This window comes from Cricetulus griseus, chromosome 3, assembly GCF_003668045.3.
Source record: "Cricetulus griseus strain 17A/GY chromosome 3, alternate assembly CriGri-PICRH-1.0, whole genome shotgun sequence".
Classification (NCBI taxonomy): Eukaryota; Metazoa; Chordata; class Mammalia; order Rodentia; family Cricetidae; genus Cricetulus; species Cricetulus griseus.
This window is the reverse complement of record NC_048596.1, coordinates 19,916,330-19,941,280: the sequence shown is the minus strand read 5'-3', so window position 1 is coordinate 19,941,280 and position 24,951 is coordinate 19,916,330. Positions and strand designations below refer to the sequence as shown.

At 50.5% G+C, this 24,951-nt stretch overlaps 1 protein-coding gene across 1 annotated transcript in view; it reads right to left on the bottom strand.

Moving 5' to 3' along the window:
- Slit1 (slit guidance ligand 1) overlaps positions 1 to 24,951 on the bottom strand; it is a 150,622-nt gene that overhangs the window by 26,950 nt on the left and 98,721 nt on the right. The window contains exons 9-23 of the mRNA XM_027407335.2: positions 24,700 to 24,847; positions 24,204 to 24,275; positions 23,664 to 23,735; positions 21,726 to 21,797; positions 20,779 to 20,922; positions 13,018 to 13,181; positions 12,372 to 12,395; positions 12,080 to 12,224; positions 11,158 to 11,232; positions 10,843 to 10,986; positions 6,841 to 6,984; positions 6,381 to 6,547; positions 3,379 to 3,511; positions 2,705 to 2,773; positions 786 to 857 (exon numbers count right to left, since the gene is read on the bottom strand). Of these exons, the coding sequence (XP_027263136.1) occupies positions 786 to 857; positions 2,705 to 2,773; positions 3,379 to 3,511; positions 6,381 to 6,547; positions 6,841 to 6,984; positions 10,843 to 10,986; positions 11,158 to 11,232; positions 12,080 to 12,224; positions 12,372 to 12,395; positions 13,018 to 13,181; positions 20,779 to 20,922; positions 21,726 to 21,797; positions 23,664 to 23,735; positions 24,204 to 24,275; positions 24,700 to 24,847 (1,645 nt within the window). The remainder of the gene's footprint in view (positions 1 to 785; positions 858 to 2,704; positions 2,774 to 3,378; positions 3,512 to 6,380; positions 6,548 to 6,840; positions 6,985 to 10,842; positions 10,987 to 11,157; positions 11,233 to 12,079; positions 12,225 to 12,371; positions 12,396 to 13,017; positions 13,182 to 20,778; positions 20,923 to 21,725; positions 21,798 to 23,663; positions 23,736 to 24,203; positions 24,276 to 24,699; positions 24,848 to 24,951) is intronic.

The following is a 24,951-nucleotide window of genomic DNA, read 5'->3' as shown; positions in this document are numbered from 1 at the left end:
TGAGAACAAGAGCTACCTTGACATGGAGGAAAAGGACCAAGAAGGGGTTGCTAACCCTGTTTTATTTTTGCTTCGGTCTCTATATGTGTGCTGGTTAGTTTTTTGTTTGTTTGTTTTTGTCAACTTGCCACAAGCTAGGTTTGTGTGGAGGAAGAACCTCAGTGGAGAAATGCCTCCATCAGATTGGCATGTAAGCAAGTGTGTGGAGATTTTCTTGATCAATGATTAGTGTGGAGGCACCCAGCCGACTGTGAGTAGTGCCAATCCTGGGTGAGTAGTCCTGGAAGATATGAGGGGTAGCTGAGCAGCAAGCCAGTGGGCAGCCTTTCTCCATGGCCTCACCTCCTGCCTCCAGGCTCCCACCTTGAATTCCTGCTCTGCCTTCCCTCAGTGATGGAGTACGACATGAAGACGAAATAAACCCTCCCCACCCAAGTTGCCTGTGGTCATGGTGTTTTGTTACAGCAATAGAAAGCAAACCAGGGCAACATGTGTGCTAGCTCTGTGATTATGTGGTAAATAAGACATTTAGACTCTTTGTACTTTCCCATATGTGTGTTGTATATCACAGAAAAAGGGTTTGTTTGTTTGTTTTGTTTCTTTCATTTGATCATGGCCCCAAAAAGCGGAGAAGTGATGGATGGGGCGTTATTTAGTCTGTGGGCTCTCAGGCCCTCTCTGGTGGGAAAGGGTATCTGCTTGTGATCCCAATGAATGACAAAAGTGACACCAGCATAGCCTGATGACATAGCCCCCTGTGCCCGCCCAGCCCTGCCGAGACTCACAGTGTGGTCAGCTGGCTCATGTTGGTGAAGGAAGAATTGCTTAAGGAACTGATCTTGTTGTTGCTCAGATCCCTGGAAAAAGCAAGAGCGTCAGTGTTTGGAAAGAAAGAAGGCCCTGCCCTTGGATGACTTTCAGAGCCTCTCCCTTCCCTCATCCTCTCCTGGCCCTGCCACAGCAGGGAGGGCAAGGCTCCCTATCTGGTGAGGATGTGGGGGCGCACTGGACTTGCAATCGACTACTGAGCTCCCTCTGACCCCAATCTGCCTCCTGCATGGCCTCTGCAGGTACAGCTAGCATTGACCATCTTCTGTCTGCCAGGCCTAGCAATCCCTTCTCTGGGACACATAGCTGGAACACTAGGCCCCCAACCTATGAGGAAGAGTGAAAACCCATTCACATGTAAAGGGTTGGAGTCTTCAATCTCTCAGTAATTAATTCACACGGGGCCACCCAGCTGGCCAGAGGAGGGCCAGGCCAACCCATCACTGCAATTTCTCCTACAGTTCCTGGCCATGTTAGCTGTGGAGCATCCTTACACACCCCTGCACATACTCTGCCTGTGTCTGCATCCTCCTTCCCTGTGGCCCCTTCTTCTAATCCCTGATAGACACTGGCCTCAGGATGGGAATGTCCCAGGCTTGCATTCCTTCAGTCCACTCTGGGTGCCGTTAGCATCGTCTCTGGCTCCCCCTCACTGTCTAGAGCTGATGGTACCACCCCTACAGCCACAGCCCATTCTTTCCCAGAGCACTATTCCACCTAGTGCCCTACAGACCCTTAATGGCCCTGCCACCTGGGACCATGACTGTTTCTGCGTTGCACCCTTGGTATCGTAGCCTGGCCTCTGATCACTGTCCACGTCTGTCCCCCTTCCCAAGTTCCTGCCTGGGTTAAGCCAACATTCACAAGTGGTTTTCTGAGAACATCCTCTCACCGGCTTCTGCTCTGCATTTATCGCCCCCCTCCTTCCAACCAAGCTCTCACCTGCAGCTGGCTGTGTGGGACCCTGCTGCTCCCTACAACTTAGGGAGCCCTTGACCTCGTCCCGCATCCTCCCTAGACCATCTAAGAGAGACCCATGACCTCAGGGTCTCCTGGTCTGCCTGCTATAGCTGCTGTATGCTGCTCTTGGCTCCAAAACTCATTAACAGTGTGCCCTTCCCTCAGTACCCAGTGAGCCTTCCTCTAACGCGATCCCAGCTCTCCCCCTTACGCTACAGCCCACTTCTTTCCTTGTGATGGGGAGGTGGTGTCTTTCTGTGCAGGAGAGGCAGCCTGACAGGAAGAGCTCACTTCACGTTTCTGCTCTGCCTGGCCTTCCCTCTTCATGTACATCTGGGCCACTGGCAGAGGTCAGGCCACAGAAAGCCTGGGGAGCTTGTAGGCTGGAGCCTCTCTCTAACACCCGCCACTATTTCACCCCTGCTCCACTGAAATGTTCAAAGCGTGTTGTCCATTGAGCAAAGACAGACTACCTGGAGCATCATAATGCTGTAAGCCAGTGCTGTTCACAGCGACCAGGCTTTGTACTGCATGTCGCCAGCCCATGGCGACTCTGTTTCCATAGCCAAGCTTTCTCAGTGAAGGGAGCAGTAGTTGACTTCTACCCTGTTCATCCCTGGCTCCTCACAGAGACCATCCAGAGCAATAATAGTGACCAGCCTACCGGGAGGTGTGGGCAGAGCAGAAGGCCCAGCCCGTGGAGGCCAGAAAAGTTGCAATTCCTAGATATGGCCACCAGATGGCAAAACAGCACCCAGGGATAGGTGTTCCCTGAAGAATGAATGGGGGAGCACGCAGGATTCATTAACAGCATCTGCCCACACATGGGAGATTCCTGGGAAGATAGAGCTATGGAGATTAGATGCCAATGAGCACTGAGCCAGGCCTGGGATCCTCAAGGCACCTGGATACTCACACAAGCTGCAGATACTTGAAGGTAGACAGTTGTCCGGGAACCAGCGTGAACTGGTTCCCATCCAAATAGCTGAGGAGAGAAGGCAACAGCATGAGCACCCGTCATAGGCATTTGCACACACCTAGGATCTGGGACAGCTGTGAAACTGTGCATTCAGCGCAATGCTGGTGCAGGGGAGGTGAGGGCCAGGCCACCTTTGCACACTGCTGGTGAGAGAGTGAAAAGGACACAGCTTTTCCTGAGAGGCCACCAGGCAAAGGCAGCAGGAGTTCTGCGTACCCAGCGCTCTGGAGTAAAAGCTCCACTAGAGGGATGTACACTTAGGTGCTGTCTGTGATGGTGAAAAGAGGAAACGTCTCCAACCTAAAAGGGATTGGTTGTGGAGACCAGAGTTGACTCAGGTGAAGAATATTATGTTTGTAGACATGAACGTCTTCCCGACAAGCATAAGAAGTGAAGGAAGCAATATTATGTATCGAGCAGTACCCTCACAGAATTTGTCATATGCTAACTATAGAGAAGAGACTGGGGAAAGGGTGAAGCCATGCTGGAGTCCTTCTGGGCTAACCCTCCTTCCGGTCAGTGAGCACCCACTCTGCAGCATCTCCTCCCACTGCCAGGCCCCACTGGTCCTGTTCCACAGACCAACAGATTGCAAGCCTGGAGCTACTCACAGTTCGGTGACGTTCTTGGGGATGCCCTTGGGCAGAGCCTGGAGGTGCTTGTTGCTGCACCTGACCACGGTGTCCAGGCAGGCGCACTCCTGGGGGCACTGTGGGCGGGGCAGGCATCCCACCTCTTCTTGGCCTGGAGAGGAAGGTGTGACACCCTGGTCAGTCAAGGGCCTGGTCTCATTAGAAAAGTCCCTGGGGGCCCCTCAGGGCAGCAGATCTTCTCTGACACTGCCTTGGCCAACAGCTAAGCCTCTCTCTTTACTGTGTGCTAATTGGCTAAAAAGGCTTTTGGAAGGTTCCAGATTAAAACAGATCTGAGGTAACCTCTCCTGCCTCGGACCCAAGGTGGTCCCAGAGGAGGGGGACACAGCTACCACTTCTTGTGCACTGTGCCTGGCACAGTCGAGCATGTTTCCCTTGGCGATACAGCAAAGGATGCTGCTGTCACACTTGGGATGCAGCTTTAAGGCCCAGCTCTCAGGGCAGCAGCTGGCCCATCTTCGGCATTCGATGGATGAAGAGAGCGAATAGTTTTCTATTTCAGTGAGATCTGGGCAGGGTGAATGACTTGTCCTCAGGCTGATGAGGCATCTTAGGGCTGAGGCCCAGGCCTAACTGATGCACACCAATGACCCTCCATCCATCTTTCCCTTCTCCAGTAAAGAGCCCTCTGTGTGTCTACCTTTCTTACGATGGGGTGCAACAGAGTCAATGGTCACAGTCAGAGTTGCTGAAATCATGAAGAGACAGCATGTGCCCTCAGCCAACAGTGACTCAGTAATAGGGGCTGAACCCTCAAAATGCCCTCAAGTAGATGTGCTACAGTGAACCCCTCTTAGAGATGATGGAACTAAATCCAGGATGGTTAAGCCCCCAGCCTTAAAGACAGCATTGGTCTGGGGCTCCAGGCAGACAGCCTCTGGAAGCTGTTCTCCTGTCCACTGGGCCCCACTGTTTCATAGCAGCAAACTCTCAAAGAAATGTTCACACCTTTTCCCGCCTAGGAAGTTGTCCTAAAGAGAACATCACATTTGTACAGAAGAAGTTAACTATGTTTGCGTTCCCGGCAGCACAAAGCAAAATTGTCACTGGGAAGTTTGCTAAATGACAGAGGCTGGCTTGGTAATGTCCTCTAGACCAGGGTGGTTTGTGATGAAAGGATTTTGCAGGGGACCAGAAAATCCTGAGTGTGTCCTCAAGTGCAAACCGGCACACAGCAGGGGTCCTGCAGACTGAACTGCAGAATGCCACAGAGGCGGCCCTACCCTGGGCATCTGGGATGGGGAGGAGGTATGGGGTGGGTTCTTTATCTCCTGGATTGTTCTTTCTTGTTTTTAAGGAATAGTAGTGTGTTAGCTATGTAAGAAAAACAGATTATCATGTGTACATGCGTGTGTGTGTGTGTGTGTGTGTGTGTGTGTGTGTGTGTGTGTGCACGTGCACATGCCCTCAAGCCTGAGTGAGAGGGCACACATGTGGAGGCCAGAGAATGACCCTGGATATCATTCCTGTAACTTTCCAGGAAGGCTAGGTTAGTTAGACAGTGACCCCTCTGCCTCACTAAAACTGGCCTGCACACCACCATGCATGGCTTTTTTTTTTTTTTTTTTTAAACATGGGTTCTGGGGATGGAAGTCAGGTCTTCATTTTTGCAAGGCAAGTGGTCCACATCCCCAGCCCCAAGCAGACCATTTCTTAAGTAAAGCAGTGTTTTCACTGGGCGTTGGTGGCACACGCCTTTTATTCCAGCACTCTGGAGGCAGAAGCAGGTGGGTCTCTGTGAGTTCAAGGCTAGCCTGGTCTACAGAGTGAGTTACAGGACAGCCAGGGCTATACAGAGAAACCCCATCTTGAAAAACCAAAACCAAACAAGCAAACAAAAAAGCCCACAAAGTTTTCAAGGCCAGTCAGTGACAAGAGATAATGATCAAGATGCAGGGTTAGATTAAAAATAAGAATTAACAAACAAATAAAACCATGTAAGCCATAAAATGTCTATGTGAACATTGTGATGAAGGTAAATCATATGGTGACTTCCTTCCTTCTTTCCTTCCTTCCTTCCTTCCTTCCTTCCTTCCTTCCTTCCTTCTTTGGCAGGGTCTTGCTATGGAGCCCTGGTGGATCTTGAACTCTCCATTCTCCTGTCTTAGCTATACAGTCCCAAGCCTGACTTGAGATTGTTTTTTGTTTTTTGTTTTTTTTAATTTTAAAAGCAGGAAACCAAATTGATCTTAGAAAAATTCACCGATTTTCTTTAGAAAAACGCCTTAGTTGTTTTTCTTGCTGTAAAAGTTGAGACATTCCCTTGTCTTTCCCTGGCTGGGGTGACTCCAGAGGAGAGGTCCACTCTGAATCGCAGAAGAGACAAGGACATGGAGACCAGAGACATGTCCCCAGCATCCAGCAGCAGAGGGGTTTGAGAGCTGATATCAGTCTGGGGAAAGCTCCCATGGCAGGACATGCTGAAACACTTAAGAACGGGAACAACAGAAGTGCATACTTGCTGGTTACCCCAGGAAAAACTGCTTCCCACAGGAACCTCGTTGTGTGAAGCCTGGAAAGAACTGAAGGAAAAGCTACATCTGCCAGAAGGGCAAATAATTGTGGGCATGAGAGAGACTAGGAGCTCAGGGGACCAGGACACTAGAGCACAGAATGACCAAGCCCCCTGCAAGTGGGGACTCAGGAGTCCTACCGTGAAAGACATGGTGACCCCAGGACCCTAGAGCTGGTCTCTAAGTTAAACACATATCCATAAGGAAAAAAATTACTGATAAGTTACTATATTTCTCTTTGTGCAATGGGATAAGAAATCACGTTTATTTCCTTCTATCCATGTATTCCTTCCCCCACCCCCAACCTATGTTTTATATGACTACACAGAGGCAGCTACAGGCAAACGTGTCTCCCATACACCTCCCCTCCAAGGGCCGGTAGGGTGCTGGTTGCCCAGCCCCTCTGGCCAGCCCTGTTCTCTCCCTGCTGTGTGGCCCACAAGTTACCTTCCTCACACCTGAAGTCAGGGAAGGCAACATCTTGCAGGGGAATCTGCCGCAGGAAGTCTGGGTTCTGGCAGCGTGGGTTCCCTGTCACAATCTTCCTCTTCCGAAGCCAGTCACCTAGCCAGGCTAGCTGACAGTTGCAGTTGAATGGGTTGGCCAGGAGGTTTCTGGGAAGGACAGGGAATGTGGTCATGAAGGCATTTTGCCAATCTCAGTGAGCCTGGCAGGGTTCTCTCCCGGCCACACAGCCGTCTGATGCCCCTGCACAGACATCTACTAATCTAGGTGACCAACTTCTAGGACCAGAAACAGAACTAGCAGCGGAAGGAACCGGAAGGACCCACGCCTCCCCTGAAGGCGGCTTCAAAAGTAAGACCTAAGAAGACCCCCACCCGGGATGGTAGGCAGGCTTTCCCAGCCTGAGCCACCAACCAGTCTGTCCTCCAAGGCTGAGACTTACAGTGTGGACAGGGCCTGAAGGGTGTCGAAGGCTCCAGGGGAGATAGTGGTGATGTGGTTGTCATAAAGTGATAGGAGCCGCACATTGCGCAGCCCCGTGAAGCTGTCATTGTGGATGCAGCTGATGCGGTTGTTCCTCAGCATCCTGGGGTGGGGGTGATGAGAGAGGAGGAAGAACACCTCAATGACTCACTACAGTGAGGAGAACACCTCAGTGACCCACTACAGTGAGGAGAACACCTCAACAATCCACTACAGTGAGGAGAACATCTCAGTGACCCACTACAGTGAGGAGAACACCTCAGTGACCCACTACAGTGAGGAGAACACCTCAGTGACCCACTACAGTGAGGAGAACATCTCAGTGACCCACTACAGTGAGGAGAACACCTCAGTGACCCACTACAGTGAGGAGAACACCTCAGTGACCCACTACAGTGAGGAGAACACCTCAGTGACCCACTACAGTGAGGAGAACATCTCAGTGACCCACTACAGTGAGGAGAACATCTCAGTGACCCACTACAGTGAGAAGAACCCCTCAATGACCCATTAGAGTGAGGAGAATACCTCAATGACCCACTACAGTGAGGAGAACACCTCAACAATCCACTACAGTGAGGAGAACACCTCAGTGACCCACTACAGTAAGGAGAACATCTCAGTGACCCACTACAGTGAGGAGAACACCTCAGTGACCCACTACAGTGAGGAGAACATCTCAGTGACCCACTACAGTGAGGAGAACATCTCAGTGACCCACTACAGTGAGGAGAACATCTCAGTGACTCACTACAGTGAGGAGAACACCTCAATGACCCACTACAGTGAGAAGAACCCCTCAATGACCCATTACAGTGAGGAGAATACCTCAATGACCCACTACAGTGAGGAGAACACCTCAATGACCCACTATAATGAGGAAAACACCTCAATGACCCACTACAGTGAGGAAAACACCTCAATGGTCCATTGCAGTAGGGAAAACATCTCAATGGTTCACTGCAGTGAGGAGAACACCTCAATGACCCACTACAGTGAGGAGAATACCTCAAGAGTCCACTACAGTGAGGAGAACACCTCAATGGCCCACTGCAGTCCACCTCAGCAGTTTGGAAGCCACTGTTGAGCTTAAAAACCATTAGTGGCTTTCAAATTGTTATGAGAGGGTTTCCCTAGCCCCAGGCCATCTCTTCAGACTGACACCTGCTAGGACCCCTGTGGCCAATGGGCAGTTATACCTGGTCCTGCTAGGATGTCATTCTAGAGCACCTGTCTTCCATATCACTATCTGGAACAACACCCTACCCCCATTACTCACCCTCCAAGACCCCTTTAATTCCCACCCCCAACCAAAAATGAAAGCAGAAACCAAGCCAGCACAGGACAGGTGATTGCGAGAGTCATTTAAAGGGACTGTGAGCAACCATGAAACATGCCAGATTAACTAGCCAGTAATAAATGGCACTTAAATAACACCAAGTTTCTGCCTGTCAAATTGGAGAAGAAATCAAAACAGGATTGTCATAATGCCAGCTTAGGCCAGAGCAGGAAGATGGGCACTTCCACATATGGCTGGCAAGACAAGGGAGGGCCTCTCTGGAAGTGTGTTTGCTGAGTTGCCCCGGACTGTCTACAAAGGCGCCTTCTGCTTCCACCAGCTGGTCCACTTTCAGAACTTCATCACATGAATATCTGGGAGGTTCACAGAATTTGGGATAAAGGGGATAGTCACAACTTCTCGAAATACAGAATGGAAAACAGCCTGAGTGTCTAGTAATTACAGATAATTACATTTTGAAGAAATTCTGTGCTATATGAAAGGGTTCATATTGAAGGAAAAAGCAGGTTACTAAACAAAATTTATTATAGGGCTCTATTGAAATCTATCTGGGAGCTGGATTTGGTGACATAAGCCTATAATCACAGAACATGGGAGCCTGAGGCAAGAGAACCACAAATCCCCTGTATTACACGGGGAGACCCTGCTTAGGAAGAGAGGAAGAGAGAAGAAGAGGGAAATTACATACATATGCACATATATATGTAATTTATATATAAACATACATATGTCCATATATTATATATTGTGATATATATATTTTCAGTTATATGGAACAAATAGTGCCTAAAAATTCTAGTGCAATGCAGTGCCATTAGCAAACAATACCATATGATACTATATATATATATATTATATATATATAATATAATATATATTTAAACTCTTACTAAGGAGTTGTAGCTTCTTTCTTTCTTTTTTTTCATTTTTTTTGAGACAGGGTTTCTCTGTGTAGCTTTGGCTGTGCTGGAACTCGCTCTGTAGACCAGGCTGGCCTCAGACTCACAGAGATCCACCTGCCTCTGCCTCCTGAGTGCCGAGATTAAAGGTGTGAACCACCACTGCCCGGCAGGAGTTGTATCTTATGTTAGATAATCTTCTTTTAAAATTATGTGTGTGTTTGCCTGCATGAATTTATTTGTACCACATGTGTATAACTGCCCAAAGAGGCCAGAAGAGAGCGCTGATCCCCCAGAACTGGACTTACAGGTGGTTGAGCTATCATATGGATGCTGGGAATTGAACCTTGGTCCTCTGCAAGAGCAATAAGTGCTTTTAACCACTGAGCTAGTTCTCTTGTCCCATGATCAGATGGTTTTATTTTGTTTTATTTTGAGACAGGGTTTCTCTGCTTATCCCTGGCTGTCCTGCAACTCACTCTATAGACCAGGCTGACCTCAAACTCACAGAGATCCATCTGTCTCTGCTCCAGAAAGGTGTGCTCCACCACTCCCTGCTAATTAGATGTTCTTATTATACTACTACTAATAATAGAGAGGACAGTAATAATTTTTGGAGAAATTGGATATGTCTGTGGCATAGACCATGGTGATGGTTATACAGGTCTATCTATAGTGACCTGTGTGTATGCACATATATGTACATGTGTGTATTATTTGTTTGTAAGTATAAAGATATATGTAGATAAAACATGAGAAAGGCAGTTACCAACACCAATGACACTGGTCACTTGTTGGTGGCTCTAAAATTCTAGATGCTTCACAGTCTCTCCTGGGTTTTTGCTGCCCCTGTCCCCACACTGACCCTTCCTAGGTCCCTCTTCTCTTTGAGCCTTCCTCAGAAAGAACACAGTGACTGCTGATCTCCCCCAAGACCTGAGAGGAACTGGACAGATGTGAGAGGGAGGGGGAACCAAACAGGAGCAGACTGGAAATATGGCCAGCTGGGCTCACGGAGAAAGACTGGGCTGCACTCGACTGGACCCCTTCTTCATAAAACACCACAGGCATCCCACATGCTTGCGAACACGGGAAGACAGCGCTAACTCTGCTGCATGCATGCCTGGGACTTAAACCCAGGCAGGTGGCTCCGGGAGCTGCATTTCCAGAATGGCAGCGGCTGCGCATCCGCAGCTGTTTATAAAATGAAGTGTGTCCCACAGCCACAGGTGGCTCTGAGTTGGATGGCATACACAGGGAACATCTGTGAGACCTGTCTACCGGACACTGAAGAGCCAGTGCTGTCTGGAGGGGGCTCCTGCGTGACCATGGGTGGGTCTGTAAGATTTGGGTGGGTTCCCAAGGAACAGAATGTTCTGGCTGGCTCCAAGTCACAGTCCAGGATTTCTAGGGATGGTGGACAGCTCTGCTTTGACATCTACACATACCAAGCCACCTTGGCAGGGTCCCCTCACAGCGAGCCACCCCTCTTGTGGTTGTTCTGGTCACTCCTAAGCATGGGCCATCTGTACCCCAGCAGCCTTGATCTCAGGGCACTGATGGGGGTCCAGGCCCTTCCCCTCCTCACCAGGGGCCAGCCCACATCCCAAGGAGAGGATGGGCCTCATGAGGTATCTGTCCTACCAGACAGCTTTGTCAGGGGTCCCATCTCCTGCCAGTGAGACTAGGAGGAGGCCGTTTCTCCTTAGTGCATAGGCCCATGCTGTGGCTTATCTTTGTGCCCCCAGCCCCACCCACTCACAGGGTCCGCAAGCCATCTAGACCACGGAACATGCCACTCCTGATGGACTCCAGCTGGTTGGCGGTCAAGTGCAGCTCACTGACGGAGGCAGCACCCTCGAATGTCCCATCTTCAATCTCTGACACCTTGTTGTTGCTCAGGTTACTGGGAGAGGAAGCAGGGGAGAATTGTGAGTCCTCTGCAGACAGGAGCCCCTCCCTCCTTACTGTAGCCATCACCTCCATACATAGGAACCCCATCCCACCCCCAGTGGGTGGTCTGCACCCTCGCCCATGCCGAATCTTGATGGGCCCTTCCCACCAAAGGGAAACTCACATTTTTTTCAGGTGTGAGAGTTTCTTAAACAACCCAGTGGCCTCTAGGATAGAAATCTCATTGTTGTTCAACCGTCTGTAAAAGGCAAGGAAGGGAACAAACACACACATATAGGGTCGACCGAAGCATGCTTTTCACTCTGAGATTATGGGGTGCAAAGAGCCCATTTCAAAAGGAAGGTGGACCTGGCACTGGGCACAAAGGGGTGGTGGTGAATAAAGTGGGGTTTTTTTGTTTTTTTTTTGTTTTTGTTTTTGTTTTTGTTTTTTACTTTAAAACTGTAATGAAGGAGTGAGTGGTGGTGCACACCTGTAATCCCAGCACTTGGGAGGCAGAGGTAGGTGGAACTCTGTGAGTTCAAGGCCAACCTGGTCTACAGAGCAAGTTCCAGGACAGCCAGAGCTGTTATACAGAGAAACCCTGTCTCAAAAAACCAAAAACCAAAAACCAAAACCAACCAACCAAAAAAACCCATGCAATAAAGGGACATTGAACAAGTATAAAAACAAATAATAAAAACCTGCATACATGAAAGACAGATGTGTGTAGAGCATTGCATATGTAGACACAGACACACAAATTCATACTTTTGGATAAAGGCAAACATTAGTTAAGGAATGACTTAAGCCTCAGCTTGAGATAACGGATTCCTGTCTCTCTAAAGAGTCATCCCTAAGGAAAGCCATTCCTGGTTCAGGCTGGTGACGAGTCCTGGCTGTCAAAGACTCATCTAGGAGGCAGGGAAGCAGGAGCAGGGGTCATGGGTAAGGGTTGTATTTTGCCAAAACTGTCAGCTGGCATGCTCCAGCCAGTGTCTCCCATGATCCCCCAAACAGAGCTGGTTTGGAGAGGAGCCTTAAGTAGACACAGGTGGGTGAGTGGGTGCCAGGGTCTGGGGAGGGTGGGCAGCGCAGGGCCTCACAGCTCAGCCGTGGACTGGGGGATGCGTTCAGGGATCTTGGAGAGCTTCAGGCTGGAGCACTCCACCACACTGGCCTCACAACGGCACTTGTGGGGACAGGCCACGTCACTGGTACACTCGCTGTTCAGGTGGTAATCCTCCGTCCCTATAGTGAGAGGGTGGCAGGGCTGAGGACCTGAGTAGGTGCCAAGCATCCAGGGGCCCCCAAGCCCCCCACCTCCACAGCCTTCCCCCTATTGCCACCATCTTCCCAACCCCTACCCCCAGCTGGTTTCGACCCCCCATCTCCTACCTGGAATGAAGTACTGCTCTTTGGCTGGGGAAAGAAGCAAATTCACCAAGATATAGGAGCAGCCAGGTCATGGAAGGCACCCCAGGAATGCAGCTGGACCCTACATGGTACTGCCTTTCCTTAGCCCATCTTCTTGTGTAGAAGGCCTTACTCCAGAGCACTCATGTCCCCAGGCCAGTGCTGAGCAGCCCCACAGTCAACTAAACCTTTCACTTGCACAACACAGGCAGGCACTGTGCTGACCTATGGAAAGGGTTGAGGCAGGGGTGGCCCTAGGCTCAGAAGCTGACCCAAACTGCCCACAGCCAAATGCCAAGTGGGCTGCCTCTGCCGAGGCCACTTCTCCATCTCAGTCCTGGAAGAGTCTCCTACCTCACTGAGATGCTTCGTAGGCCTTGAACACAGTGACACACAGAAGAGCTGGCCTGGAGCAGAGGGGTGGGTAGGTCTCCCTCCATGGCTTCAGCAAACCTACCTCCCCCAGTCTGCAGTAAAGTGAGGGGCAGAGCAGAGGAACCACCCCATCCAAGTTGACTGTAGGTCCCCCCAACCATCAGGCTCAAAAGTACCTGAGGACATCTTTGTAAAGGTCACCAGGACACATTCCTGCTCCCAAGCCCACTGGAGACACACAAGTAGCCCTTACCTGAGCAGCGGAACTTCTTGCTTTTGATCTGCCCAATGCGCTTGTTGGCGAGTCGCCGGGGGCTGGCACAGCGGGCTCCGCTTGTCTCAATGGGGTTGGTACGTAAGAAGTCTGCCAGCCATTTGAGGTTACAGTCACAGATGAAAGGGTTCTGGGCCAGATGCCTGTCCAAAGGGACAAATGGGCTGTCAGGGACCAGGGCTGCTGACCTATATGTAGATGAGGCTTTGTAACCGTCTGGGGCTCAACCAGTGCTTGTGGCCTCAAGAAGGCGGGAGCTAGCCATGGGAGAAATGTGGTAAGTTACCAGTGCGCATCCCTCTGCCAGCCCATCTCAGAGGAAGGACTCTTTAGCAGAGAACTGCAGCTTCCTGCAGCCAAGCCCCTCTGTCTGCTCTCTCAATTCTCCCTTCCCTCCTTTGACTTGGAGAGACGGGATGGAAAAACGGACAGACCAACCTGCTCCTTCCTGATGAAGAAGCTGAGGTGACAGAATGCCGAGCTAAACATGGCCTGTCGACCTCCCCATGACCACGGTCTGGGTTTCTTTTTCTCCTGCAGCCTCAGGCAGCCCAATGCCTACAGCTGCCATCCTGAAGAGCATTTGGGCTAGTGTGGTGAGGCTGGATCTGTCTTCATCACAGATGTACCTGGAGCCACCCTTCCCAGCCCAAGCAGTAGTGGTGTCTTTCCTTCTAGCAGTCTCTCACCCCAGGAAAGAGCAGCAAACAGCAAATGTAGAGACTCATTCTGCTCCCTGCCAGCTGCCTGTGCCACCAGCAGGTGAGGACGTGAAGCTAACAGTGGAGGTTGCTACCATTCATACTACCCCAGCAAGCCAGCCGCCAGTTCTCTTTTTTAAGATTTATCTTATTTTTAATTATATGTATGTGTACGTCTGTGGGTATATATGCACACGAGTGCCCGAGGGGGTCAGAGGTGGTGGTGGTGAGTTGCCGGGTGTGGGGTGATGGAAACTGAACTCCGGTCCTCTGTGAATGTAGTATGTGATTTTAAACACCAAGTCACTCTTCCAGCCCAGATCCACCAGTCCTGAGTCACGCCATCAGCAGGCCTGCAGACCTATGTCTGGCCACCATCCCACTGGACACATCTGCAGAGGCTGTCAGAATGCAAATAGCCAGGGAAGAGCATCCCCTGCCCCTGTTCCAGCTGTCACCCTTGAGCTAGAACTTGTATACACAATATAGAACCAGAGGTGGAGGGCTTGGGCTCAGGGCAGGGCCATTTCTCCATCTGAGTGCCATCATCCAGGCTATATTGCTTATTTGCCCAACCTAGGCCCCAGCTAGGAACTGTGGAGCTCTCAAAACCTAAGTGTGACCCTGGCCCAAGGTCTGTGTCCAGCTCAGTCCATACTTTGGATGCCCTTTCTCCCATCCATCACATCCTACACCCAGCCTTTGGCCATGGCTTGGGATGCTGACCAGGGTCTGGATTGGCCCAACTTTTCCCCCCTTGCCTTTTTAAGTCCTGGCTCTTCTCATCTCCAGATTGTCTCTGCCCACCCACCCCCACCCCCGCCCCAGCCGCCTCTGCATCCCACTCAGTGATGTTGACTTGCCAGGCAGACTGGACCACTTGAAACATGGCAGGATTGGGGGGCTGCTAAGGGGGCTCTCAGCTTCTCTGAACCCCCATCTGCACCCTAGAGCCATGCATCTGCTGGATTGCTGCTCCCCTGTACATGACCTGGACAGACACTCCATTCCCCTCAATGTGACAGGGTGGATGGTGAAGCAGAATGAGAGGTTTTTGAGTGTAAAACAACCTAGAAAACTTGAATTGCCCACAGGGAAGAGTGCTTTCAGTACGAACTTAAGTTTTGACATAAGTTAGATGTGTCTGTGGGTGTATGTCTGTGGTGTGTGTGTGTGTGTGTGTGTGTGTGTGTGGTATGTGTGTGTGTGTGTCTGTCTGTCTGTCTGTCTCTCTCTGTATATGTGTGTGTGTGTGTGTGTGTGTATGTGGTATGTGTGTGTGTGTGTCTCTGTGTGTGTGTGTGTGTATGTGTGTGTGTCTCTGTGTGTGTCTGTGTGTGTGTGTGTGTGTGGTATGTGTGTGTGTCTGTGTGTGTGTGTGTGTGTCTCTGTGTGTGTCTGTGGTGTCTGTGTGTGTGTGTGGTATGTGTGTGTGTGTCTCTGTGTGTGTGTGTGTGTGTGTGTGTGTGTGTGTGTGGTATGTGTATGTGTGTCTCTGTGTGTGTATCTGTGATATGTGTGTGTGTGTGTGTGTGTGTGTGTGTGGTGTGTGTGTGTGTCTCTGTGTGTGTGTGTGTGTGTGTGTGTGTGTGTGGTATGTGTGTGTGTCTCTCTGTGTGTGTGTGTATCTGTGATATGTGTGTGTGTGTGTGTGTGTGTGTCTCTGTTTGTGTCTGTGGTGTCTGTGTGTGTGTGTGGTATGTGTGTGTGTGTCTCTGTGTGTGTATCTGTGATATATGTGTGTGTGTGTGTGTGTGTGTGTGTGTGTGTGTGTGTGTGTGTATGTTTTCTGCTGGAGAATGAATCAGGGCTTCGGGCAAAGCTGGGTGAGCACTCTACCACTGAGCAACGCCCAGTCTCACATGGGTGTCTTTAACAATTTCCAAGGCAGGAACTGGAGAGGACAGTATGTTCTCCAGGATGAAGGGTGCACCTGGACACAGTGTCCCTGTGGCTACACCCTGATGCAGCAGACACACTGACAGTGGAAAGACAGACAGACAGCTCTGAGTCTCTTCGTGTGTAAGGAGTGGCAGGGAGAAGTCTCTGGGGACAGATGCTCTAGTCTACAACATTCATCATTAAGGAGATTTGGGTTTTAAAGCCACAATGGAGCACCATTACACCCACAGCATGGTTACAACCAGACAATTTCAAAGGAAAAACAATACAGAGTGTTGGTGACGTTGTAAGGACTCTGGATAGCACATGGCCCTGTGATGGAGGGAGTGTGCGATGCTACAGCCACTGTGAGACCCCCAGCAGCTCAGCTTCTTGACTAACGGTAAACTCACTCTGCGACCCAGTGGCTCTGAGAGAAATGAAAACACTGATGTCCGGAGAGCTGTGAGCCAGCATGGGCAGCAGCAGTGTTCACCGTGGCTTCAACTTCTGGGAAGGGCTGCGGGGAAAGAGCCTAAATATACTTCAACTGGGTCCGTGAACAAGACTGATACTCTGACAGTCTGGAACATAATTTGTCTCTGTTTTTCTTATAAATCAAACCAAGGATGAAATGCACAAGATGTCACGCCCCACCCCCAAACACTGCACTACACGAAAGAAGTTGATTATGAAAGGTGGCCTGCTGTATGAAATGGCCAGAAAAAGGCAATCCCCAGATCGGGACACAGCCTAGTGGCTGCCTGGGGCTGGGCTGGGAATGAATACAAAGGATCACAGAACCTGACAGAAACCTTCCAACACCAGATTGTGAATGCTTTGAGGATTTTCTGAGTCACTGAGTTGCACATTTAGAAACTTCATGTGTGTAAGATACACCTCAATAAAGCTATCTTGGTTTGTTAGTTTGAATTTTGAGTCAGCATCTCTGTTTGTTGCTCAAGCTGAATTTGAACTCTTGGTCTCCAGTTATCAGCCTCGTGAACAGGCATACTATGGTTTGTTTGATGTTATAATGGGTGGGGAGCAAAATTGCAGCAAAGCCAGTACGGCAGCCCTACAGCTCATCAGCCTCGGTGCTGTGAATGAATCAAGCATCCCACAGGACGGTGGGTTTACTTCCGCACTCGGTCCAGGTGTTGGACTGGTCCCTAGCTATAGGAGAAAGAGATGGGCTGTAGCTCACATCCTTTGCTCTTGTTCCAAATCATAATTCTGTTGTAATGTGAGCAAGTGTTCAGGCAGCCTAACTTTGTTTTACAGCCTTAATGGAGTCTGTTCCACGGAAGTACAAGTGAGGAAATGAGCTATTTTTAAATGATAGGGCCTGCTATTGTTCCAACTTGTGGGGGTCTCAGGACCTTCTGCACCTCAATTTCCTTATGAATAAAAATACAGCCGATAGGCCGTGCTTCCATGGGGTCACTGTTATTGAGCAAGATAATGCATACAAAGAACATGAGTCTGTCCATCCCACCCCCGACCCCAGGCTTCCTGTGCACCAATCCAAGTCAGTTCACCTCCTTAGCATGCTTCTGCCAGAGACATTGCCAGCTACTGAAAACAACCATCTTACCCATCTCTTCCCATAACCTCTAATTCCACATGTTCGGTGAGGTTCCCCACGGATGGCTCATTCCTCTCCCTGCCTGTAAGTAAATTAATTAGCAGGAGCCAGGCTGCAGGTGTATGTGTGAGCTTAATGAGTTCGTCCTTGTAGCTGACATCGACTGCTGAGCAGAGTCCTCAGGGAGTGGGTGTCATACCTTTAACTCCACCTGTTCAGACTCACACAGATGTTGTCCAATGCTGCACAGCACCAGCAGGGACCACCCTGATCACAGAAGCCACGCAAGGATATCAACAGTCAGTCAGTTCCCATTACGCCTAAGCTCTCTGACCCACACCAACACATCCAGACAGACCCCAGTGAGTAGGAGGGAGGGGACAGAGAGCCTGAGTTTGAGTAGCTAGCAGGTGAACATCTCTGTGCCGGAAGTACTCCAGGCACGCCCTAAGAACTCTTGATTAATGGCCAACCACAGCAGCAGCAGAGAATGTAGAAAGCTGGGCCCCAGCATGACCCCTTCAGCATCCTGACTCATTAACAGGCACTGAGGCTGCATCAGGTGGCTCTTCTCCCTGCTCTGACAAAGAACCCGACATCTTTCCTCCCAAGGGTCTAAGAAAGGACAACACCCACACCTGTAGGATGGTATGGCAGTAGAAAGACCAAGAGAAAGTCAGGGTCACCTGAAGTAAAGAGGCAAAGAGATGAATGTCAGCCACATTCAGGGTGGGGTTTCCCATCTCAGTTAAACCTTTCTGGAAACAGCTTCCAGGATGAGCTAGAGCTATGTTTCCATGGTGTCCACTCAGTTGGATAGTGAAGTCAACCACACAGAGGTTGTTTCATTAAAAAAAAAAAAAAAAAAGGCAACAAGACAGACATCTAGATCAGTACTTATCCCTAGCATAGGAATGGAGTTTAGAAGCCCATTCCTCATAGGGGGATACTCCCTCAGCCTAGACACACGGGGGAGAGCCTAGGCCCTATCCCAAAGGGTATGACAAACTCTGAAGATCCCTCCTCAATGGAAGGCCTCACCCTCCCTGGGAAACAGAAATGGTATGGGATAGGTAGGGTGTTAGTGGGGGGGGGGCAGGGAAGGAAGGGAGGGAGAGGGAACTGGGATTGACATGTAAGACAATCTTGTTTCTAATTTAAATTTAAAAAATGCAGGAAAAAAAAAGACATCTAATGCTTCCAAAGTCCTGTTGCCAAGAAGCAACCTGTCAGCCAGTCAAACCTGAACCCGACCAAGCTCCTAGGTCCAATACTCCAGACTGAGTTGCTCTCAACCTATGAGTCACAACCTCTTTGGGGGGGCGTCAAACAGACCCTTTCACGGGGTCGCATATCAGATATCCTGCATATAAGATATATACATTACAATTCATGAATTCATAGCAGTAGTAAAATTCCAGTTATGAAGTAGCAATGAAAATAAATGTATGGTTGGGGTCACAACATGAGGAACCATATATTCCAGGGTAGCGGCATTAGGAAGGCTGAGAACCACTGGTCTAGAAGGACATATCGAGGTCAGGGGGATATGTGGCATGGTCCCACAGAGATGCCATTTTCCATCGTGACAGAGCAAATGCTGGAGTGTCACCAGTGAATGACAGGGAATAAAGGCATTGGAGGACACCATGTTTCCATGGGACACATGCTTCCATGTCCCCAGGCTTGTGTGCTGAAGTATTGGCCCCCACTTTTGGGGGGAGAGGTGCAAACTTCAGAAGGCAATGCCAGCTGGAAGGAAGTCACTGAGGAGAGACGGTTGCTTAAGTGAGGCAAGGAGAAAAGGACCTGACGCACATCCAGAGACGAAGGCTGACTCAGGGAACACATCAGTCCTACTGCATAGGCCACATCAAACCCTCATCCAACAGAGAATGAACAATTGTCTAACGTACACGAGACAGGCACAAGTTCAAACACTGACTGAAATGTTTGGTGATACAAAAGAATTAGTTGTTGAGTTTTTAGACACATTAACAGTCTTGCAGGTGTTGTTTATTTTGTGGCGCTGAAGGTAGAACCCAGGCCCCGTGCATGTGAGGGAAGCACTCTGACCCTGAACTATACCCCCGCCCCCAGTCCTCGTAGCTACACTGTTTAAGAATCTTTGTCTTTCAGACATTCAGGGGCCAGGAACAGAGGACAGATGATGGCTGCCATTTGCTTTCAAATAGTTTGGGTGGCACGGAAAAGGGGAGGTGGAGACAAGCAAGACTGGGCAGGAGTTAAAGCTGGTGATGAACCACTTGGGGCTTCGCTGTACTGCTTCTGCTATGCTGGCAACTCTCCACAGCGAGGGAGCACAACTCTCCACAGCAAGGGAGCACAACTCTCCACAGCAAGGGAGCACAACTCTCCACAGCAAGAGAGCACAACTCTCCACAGCGAGAGAGCACAACTCTCCACAGCGAGAGAGCACAACTCTCCACAGCGAGGGAGCACAACTCTCCACAGCGTGGGAGCACAACTCTCCACAGCAAGGGAGCACAACTCTCCACAGCGAGAGAGCACAACTCTCCACAGTGAGGGAGCACAGCGAGGGAGCACAGCTCTTTACAGTGAGGGAGCACAACTCTCCACAGCGAGGGAGCACAACTCTCTACAGTGAGAGAGCACAACTCTCCACAGTGAGGGAGCACAGCAAGGGAGCACAGCTCTTTACAGTGAGGGAGCACAACTCTCCACAGCGAGGGAGCACAGCGAGGGAGTACAGCTCTTCACAGTGAGGGAGCACAACTCTCCACAGTGAGGGAGCACAACTCTCCACAGCGAGAGAGCACAACTCTCCACAGTGAGGGAGCATAGTGAGGGAGCACAGCTCTTCACAGTGAGGGAGCACAACTCTCCACAGTGAGGGAGCACAACTCTCCACAGTGAGGGAGTACAACTCTCCACAGTGAGGGAGCATAGTGAGGGAGCACAGCTCTCCACAGTGAGGGAGCACAACTCTCCACAGTGAGGGAGCACAGTCAGGGATCATAACTATCCACAGTGAGAGAGCACAGCCCTCCACACAAGGGAGTATAGCTCTCCACAGCGAGGGAGAACAACCAATGACTAGATTCAGTGCTCTCTGTTTCTGTTTTACTTCTGACTCAGTATTACTGGTCTCCAGATGCACTATTACTTAATGAACTACCAAGCAAAGAAGAACATATTGCTGATTAAACTATATGCCATCCCTGAGAACACAGAGCTGTCAATGTGGAAACATTAGTAAACTCCAGCTGGCATTTAGCCAGCATTTCTGTGAGCTTATCATTATGTAAAGATCCGTTAGCCTCCTAACAACTGTATGAAGATGCCCTCATTTTATGGATAGATGAAAGGAAGGTCCAGAGAACCTAATTAACTAGTCCCAGAGTCACCAGCCAATAAGATGTGACCCACAGTCATCTATCTATGCAGGGTTTATGGGCGTCTTTCCTCAGTGGGAAATCCCCTCTGTGTGCACAATAGCCCAGGGAAGACAGCTACTTGGACTCCAAGGTTGTAACTACTCTTGTCCCCGCTTCTGGGGGAGTGATAAAGAGGAAGAGGGGTACTCACAGTGTCTGGATGGCCCGCAGGGAGGTGAAGGTGCCCTTGGTGAGACTCTGTATCTTGTTGTCATACAGGGAGAGCAGCGAGAGGCTCTGCAGGTCTTGGAAGGTGTCGGGACGGATGCAATTGATCTTGTTGGCATTCAGAAGCCTGCAGACAGAGACAGGCCGGGAGGTAAGAGTGGCAGGGCTTGGCCCCTCACATGTCCTGCACAATCCTGGCCCTGGACACTGGTGATCTCAAACCACTCCACACTGCTCTCTCCTCCTCTGTCTGCATGCTAACTCTGAGTTAGCATGGGCAGAGGGCTTCCTTCTTCCCACAATCCTGTGGGGTCCCCATGCATACACAGGGTTGTTGTTTTGGTATAGTATCAGCTAGGTCTGGATTCCTGGCCTGAATTCTCTTGATTCCAGGAGGCAGAGCTGACCTGGAGACCTCTGTAAGAGACAGCCCTGTTCCCAAGGGCCCAAGAACACAGGTCACATCTCATGAGCCTCTGGCCCTGATACTTAACAAGCAGCACTAAGCCCACCTCTGCTTCCACATCTGGCCTCATAACCTTACTGGAGCAGAGTGTCTTTATGTCCTGTCTCAGACGAGCCTTGCACCCCAAGAGTGGTATGAACTGAAGTTCCCAGGAAAAGCCACAGATTCTACAAGACTGTTTGCTGGCTAGAACATGATGACTAAGGAGAGATGGAATAGTGATGATCCAGAGACAAATTCCCCTGGACTGTTCCCTGAAGAGCCATTCACTTTCCACCACTACACCTGACCTGGCACCCTTGGGTGCTATCAGGCCAAACGTGTGGCTGTATTAGCAGACCCAGAGCTTCTTGGTAGAAGCTAAGGATATCTACAACCTATCACAGAGGGCAGAGGGCTGGGGTTTGTGTCTCCGGGAAGCCGGAGGGTTGTGGACCCAAGGGCATCCCAGGGCCATTCCTTACAGCAGCTGGAGGGTGTACAGGCCTCCAAATACACCACGTGGCAGATCCGTGATCTTGTTGCCATAGAGGACCCTGGAGAAAAGGCAAGCGAGAGGGAGGGTCAGAGGCAGCTTTGCTGAGCCTCAGCAGGACTCAGGCCTTTCTCAGGCAGCCTCTCCACCCATATGGTTACTGTAGCAGCTTGCCCGCAGGTAGCAGTAATGAGTCTTCAAGAGGCCTGTCTCCAGGAGGCAGGAAGACACCCTCCCCACGAAGGCTAGATTTTGGCAGCTGGGATGCAACGCTGCTGTGCTTACCCCTCTCTCTGCCCACCCACCTCCACCCCCAGTGAAGTCCACAGATGTATGCCTTTCCAAGGGACCTCACCAAAATGTCATTCAGTCTCAGATCCAAAGGAGAGACAGTCTCTGAGCAGGAAGGATGAACACGTTTTCAGAGAGACACACAGGGAAAAAATAGAACAGCAGACAGCACGTGTGAGGTAGGTGGAGGGATGGCAAGTGGTGTATTTTTATACTTTGATATTTGCAAAGTTTTCCACACTGAGCATGAATGAATCTTATGTATAATGAGATGGAGGGGGAGCACAGTATAAAAAAACCATGCAGACAGGATGTACTCAGACAGACAGTGAAACACTGCAGGGGTTGGAGGAGCTAAGTGTGGTTCCCAGTGTGGTAATAAGTCAGAGTGAAAAGCATGCATGTTGTCTCCTCATATATGGCTTGGAGAGCCTTCCCAGAGGAGGGCATGGCAAGGGTGAGGACCATGAGGGTCCATACAGAGCACAGAGAAGATAAAGTGAAGGGGGAAGGACGACCCCAGACTCAAGGTGTGGTCAGATGTCTGTGTCTGAGCTTCGCCAGGAACTGCAGGGCAAAGATGGAATAGAGGGAGACACTGGGCAGAAAGACAAGGCCAGGGCAGACATAGACAATGGGGTCATGTGTTTGATCCCAGCATACAATTTCTTAGAGAGCAGGAAAGTGGCCTTGACCCCAGGAGTGACAGGAATCCATCGAAAAGGGTTATTATCACCTCTAAACTGTATTAGTCCAATGTAAGGTAACTATATTCACGTCTCAGAGGAAAAAAAACAATCAAAAAGTCCTGTAGGCCAGGCCACACAAGGTCTGATCATCTCAGCCAGTGACAATGATTCATGCTCAGGCCACCATGCACAGCTGTGTGGGTTGTGCACTGCACAGCTGTGTGGGTGTGCACTGAACGGCTGTGTGGGTTATACACTGAACAGATGTGTGGGCTGTGCACTGCACATCTGTTTGGATTGTGCACTGCACAGCTGTGTGGGTTATGCACTGCACACTTGTGTGGGTTGTGCACTGTACATCTGTTTGGGTTGTGCACTGCACATCTGTTTGGGTTGTGCACTGCACAGCTGTGTGGGTTGTGTACTGCACAGCTGTGTGGGTTGTACACTGAACGGCTGTGTGGGTTATACACTGAACAGATGTGTGGGCTGTGCACTGCACATCTGTTTGGATTGTGCACTGCACAGCTGTGTGGGTTGTGCACTGCACACTTGTGTGGGTTGTGCACTGCACATCTGTTTGGGTTGTGCACTGCACATGTGTTTGGGTTGTGCACTGCACAGCTGTTTGGGTTGTACACTGTACAGCTGTGTGGGTTGTGCACTGCACAGCTGTGTGGGTTGTGCACTGCACAACTTCATGGGCACTGTTCACAGTTGGCCTTATCATCTTGGACTATACTCCAAAAGAAGGCATGCATAGAAGCAGCAAGCTGACAGTCTCCTTTCTTCCCTAGCAGTGAGGTGTCCATCCACTCCACTGGCCAGGCCTCTAGGCCATGCAATCATGTGTTAGTGCTGCACTGTGCATGAGAACTCCATAGGACTCTGAGCTAAGAGGCGCTTGGCCAGCTACAAAGGCCAGAAGACCTCAGTGCTCTACTCACAGGGAATTCAAGGAGCGGAGGCCCTGGAAGGCGTCGGGTGCGATCTCAGCAATCTGGTTGTTGCTCAGGTCTCTGCAAAGGGAGCAGGAAGAAGATGGTTATATCCTAAGACTGCAGGCCTGGTCTCTTCTACCTCCCAACCACAAAGGGCACAGGGATTCTTTGAAAATAGAAAGGTCAGCTACCCAGGGAAACATCCGCAGGCTCTTTTTCTGTCCCCCCCCCCTGCTCAGTAAAAGACATTCTGCCTGGGCCCAATGGCCTTCTCACTACCCTTAATGACTTTCTGGCCGGAATGATAAGGTGACAAGCAACTGTATGCTTGGTCCAGGCTTGGACTTGGTGTCCCATCCAGGTTTCACAGCCACCAAACATCCCAGACAACATCCCTGATACTGGAAGGCCAGGCAGGGCTCTGAGTCAAGTTCTGTCCCTGGGTTGTGAGACAGGATTGGCCCAGACTCTTCCTCCTGCCAGCTGGAGATTGTGTGTGGGGTGTGTGTGTGTGTGTGTGTGTGTGTGTGTGTGTGTGTCACTCACATCCTTCGAAGTTTTCTGTAGGGAGAGAAGGCTCCTGGTGGGATGGATTTGATACCATTCAGTTCCAGGCGGCTGCAGGGAGAGGAAGATATGAGGAGGCTGAGAGTCACCCTTAGTAACAAACAAGTGTCCCCTGCAGCCCTTCACCTGTGGGCCAAAGTCTGGCAGCTAGACGGATACTACTGTTATTTGAGCCCCAGAATCCTGGCATTCTGTGGCTGAATGGGTCTGATGGTGATGCTATCCTAAGAAACTCACGCTGGCAGCCTCACCCGGCTGGACTGGGTGTGGGCCTCAAAGGGATACCCTCTCCCCAGTGTTTGGGAGCTTCCCAGCCTTGTACAGAGAGCTCAGCTGGGTCAAGGCACCACTTTCTCCAGTTGCCATTGAGAAACGTGGGGAAGCCCAGGTGGCACCGTGCCGGCTCTTCACTGGTGGACTGAACTTGACTGAACAGAGAAAGCTGTGTCCTGGAGCCTCTCAGCCCTGCACTCACATCTCCGTCATGGTCTCAGGCAGGTTAGCAGGGATGGCAGTGAGGCCTTTGCCACGGCAGTCCACGATGCCGCTGCTACAGGTGCACATGGCTGGGCAGGAGCCGGATGAGAGGGTGCAGGTGGGCACTCGTGTGGATTCCCCCTGGCCTGCAGAGACAGTGGGTGTGACGTCAGAGAATATTACACGGCCACTGCCTCTCCAGGTCTGCAGCTGAGGGAGGACAGGGACACAGTCTGTAGAGGGGCACCTG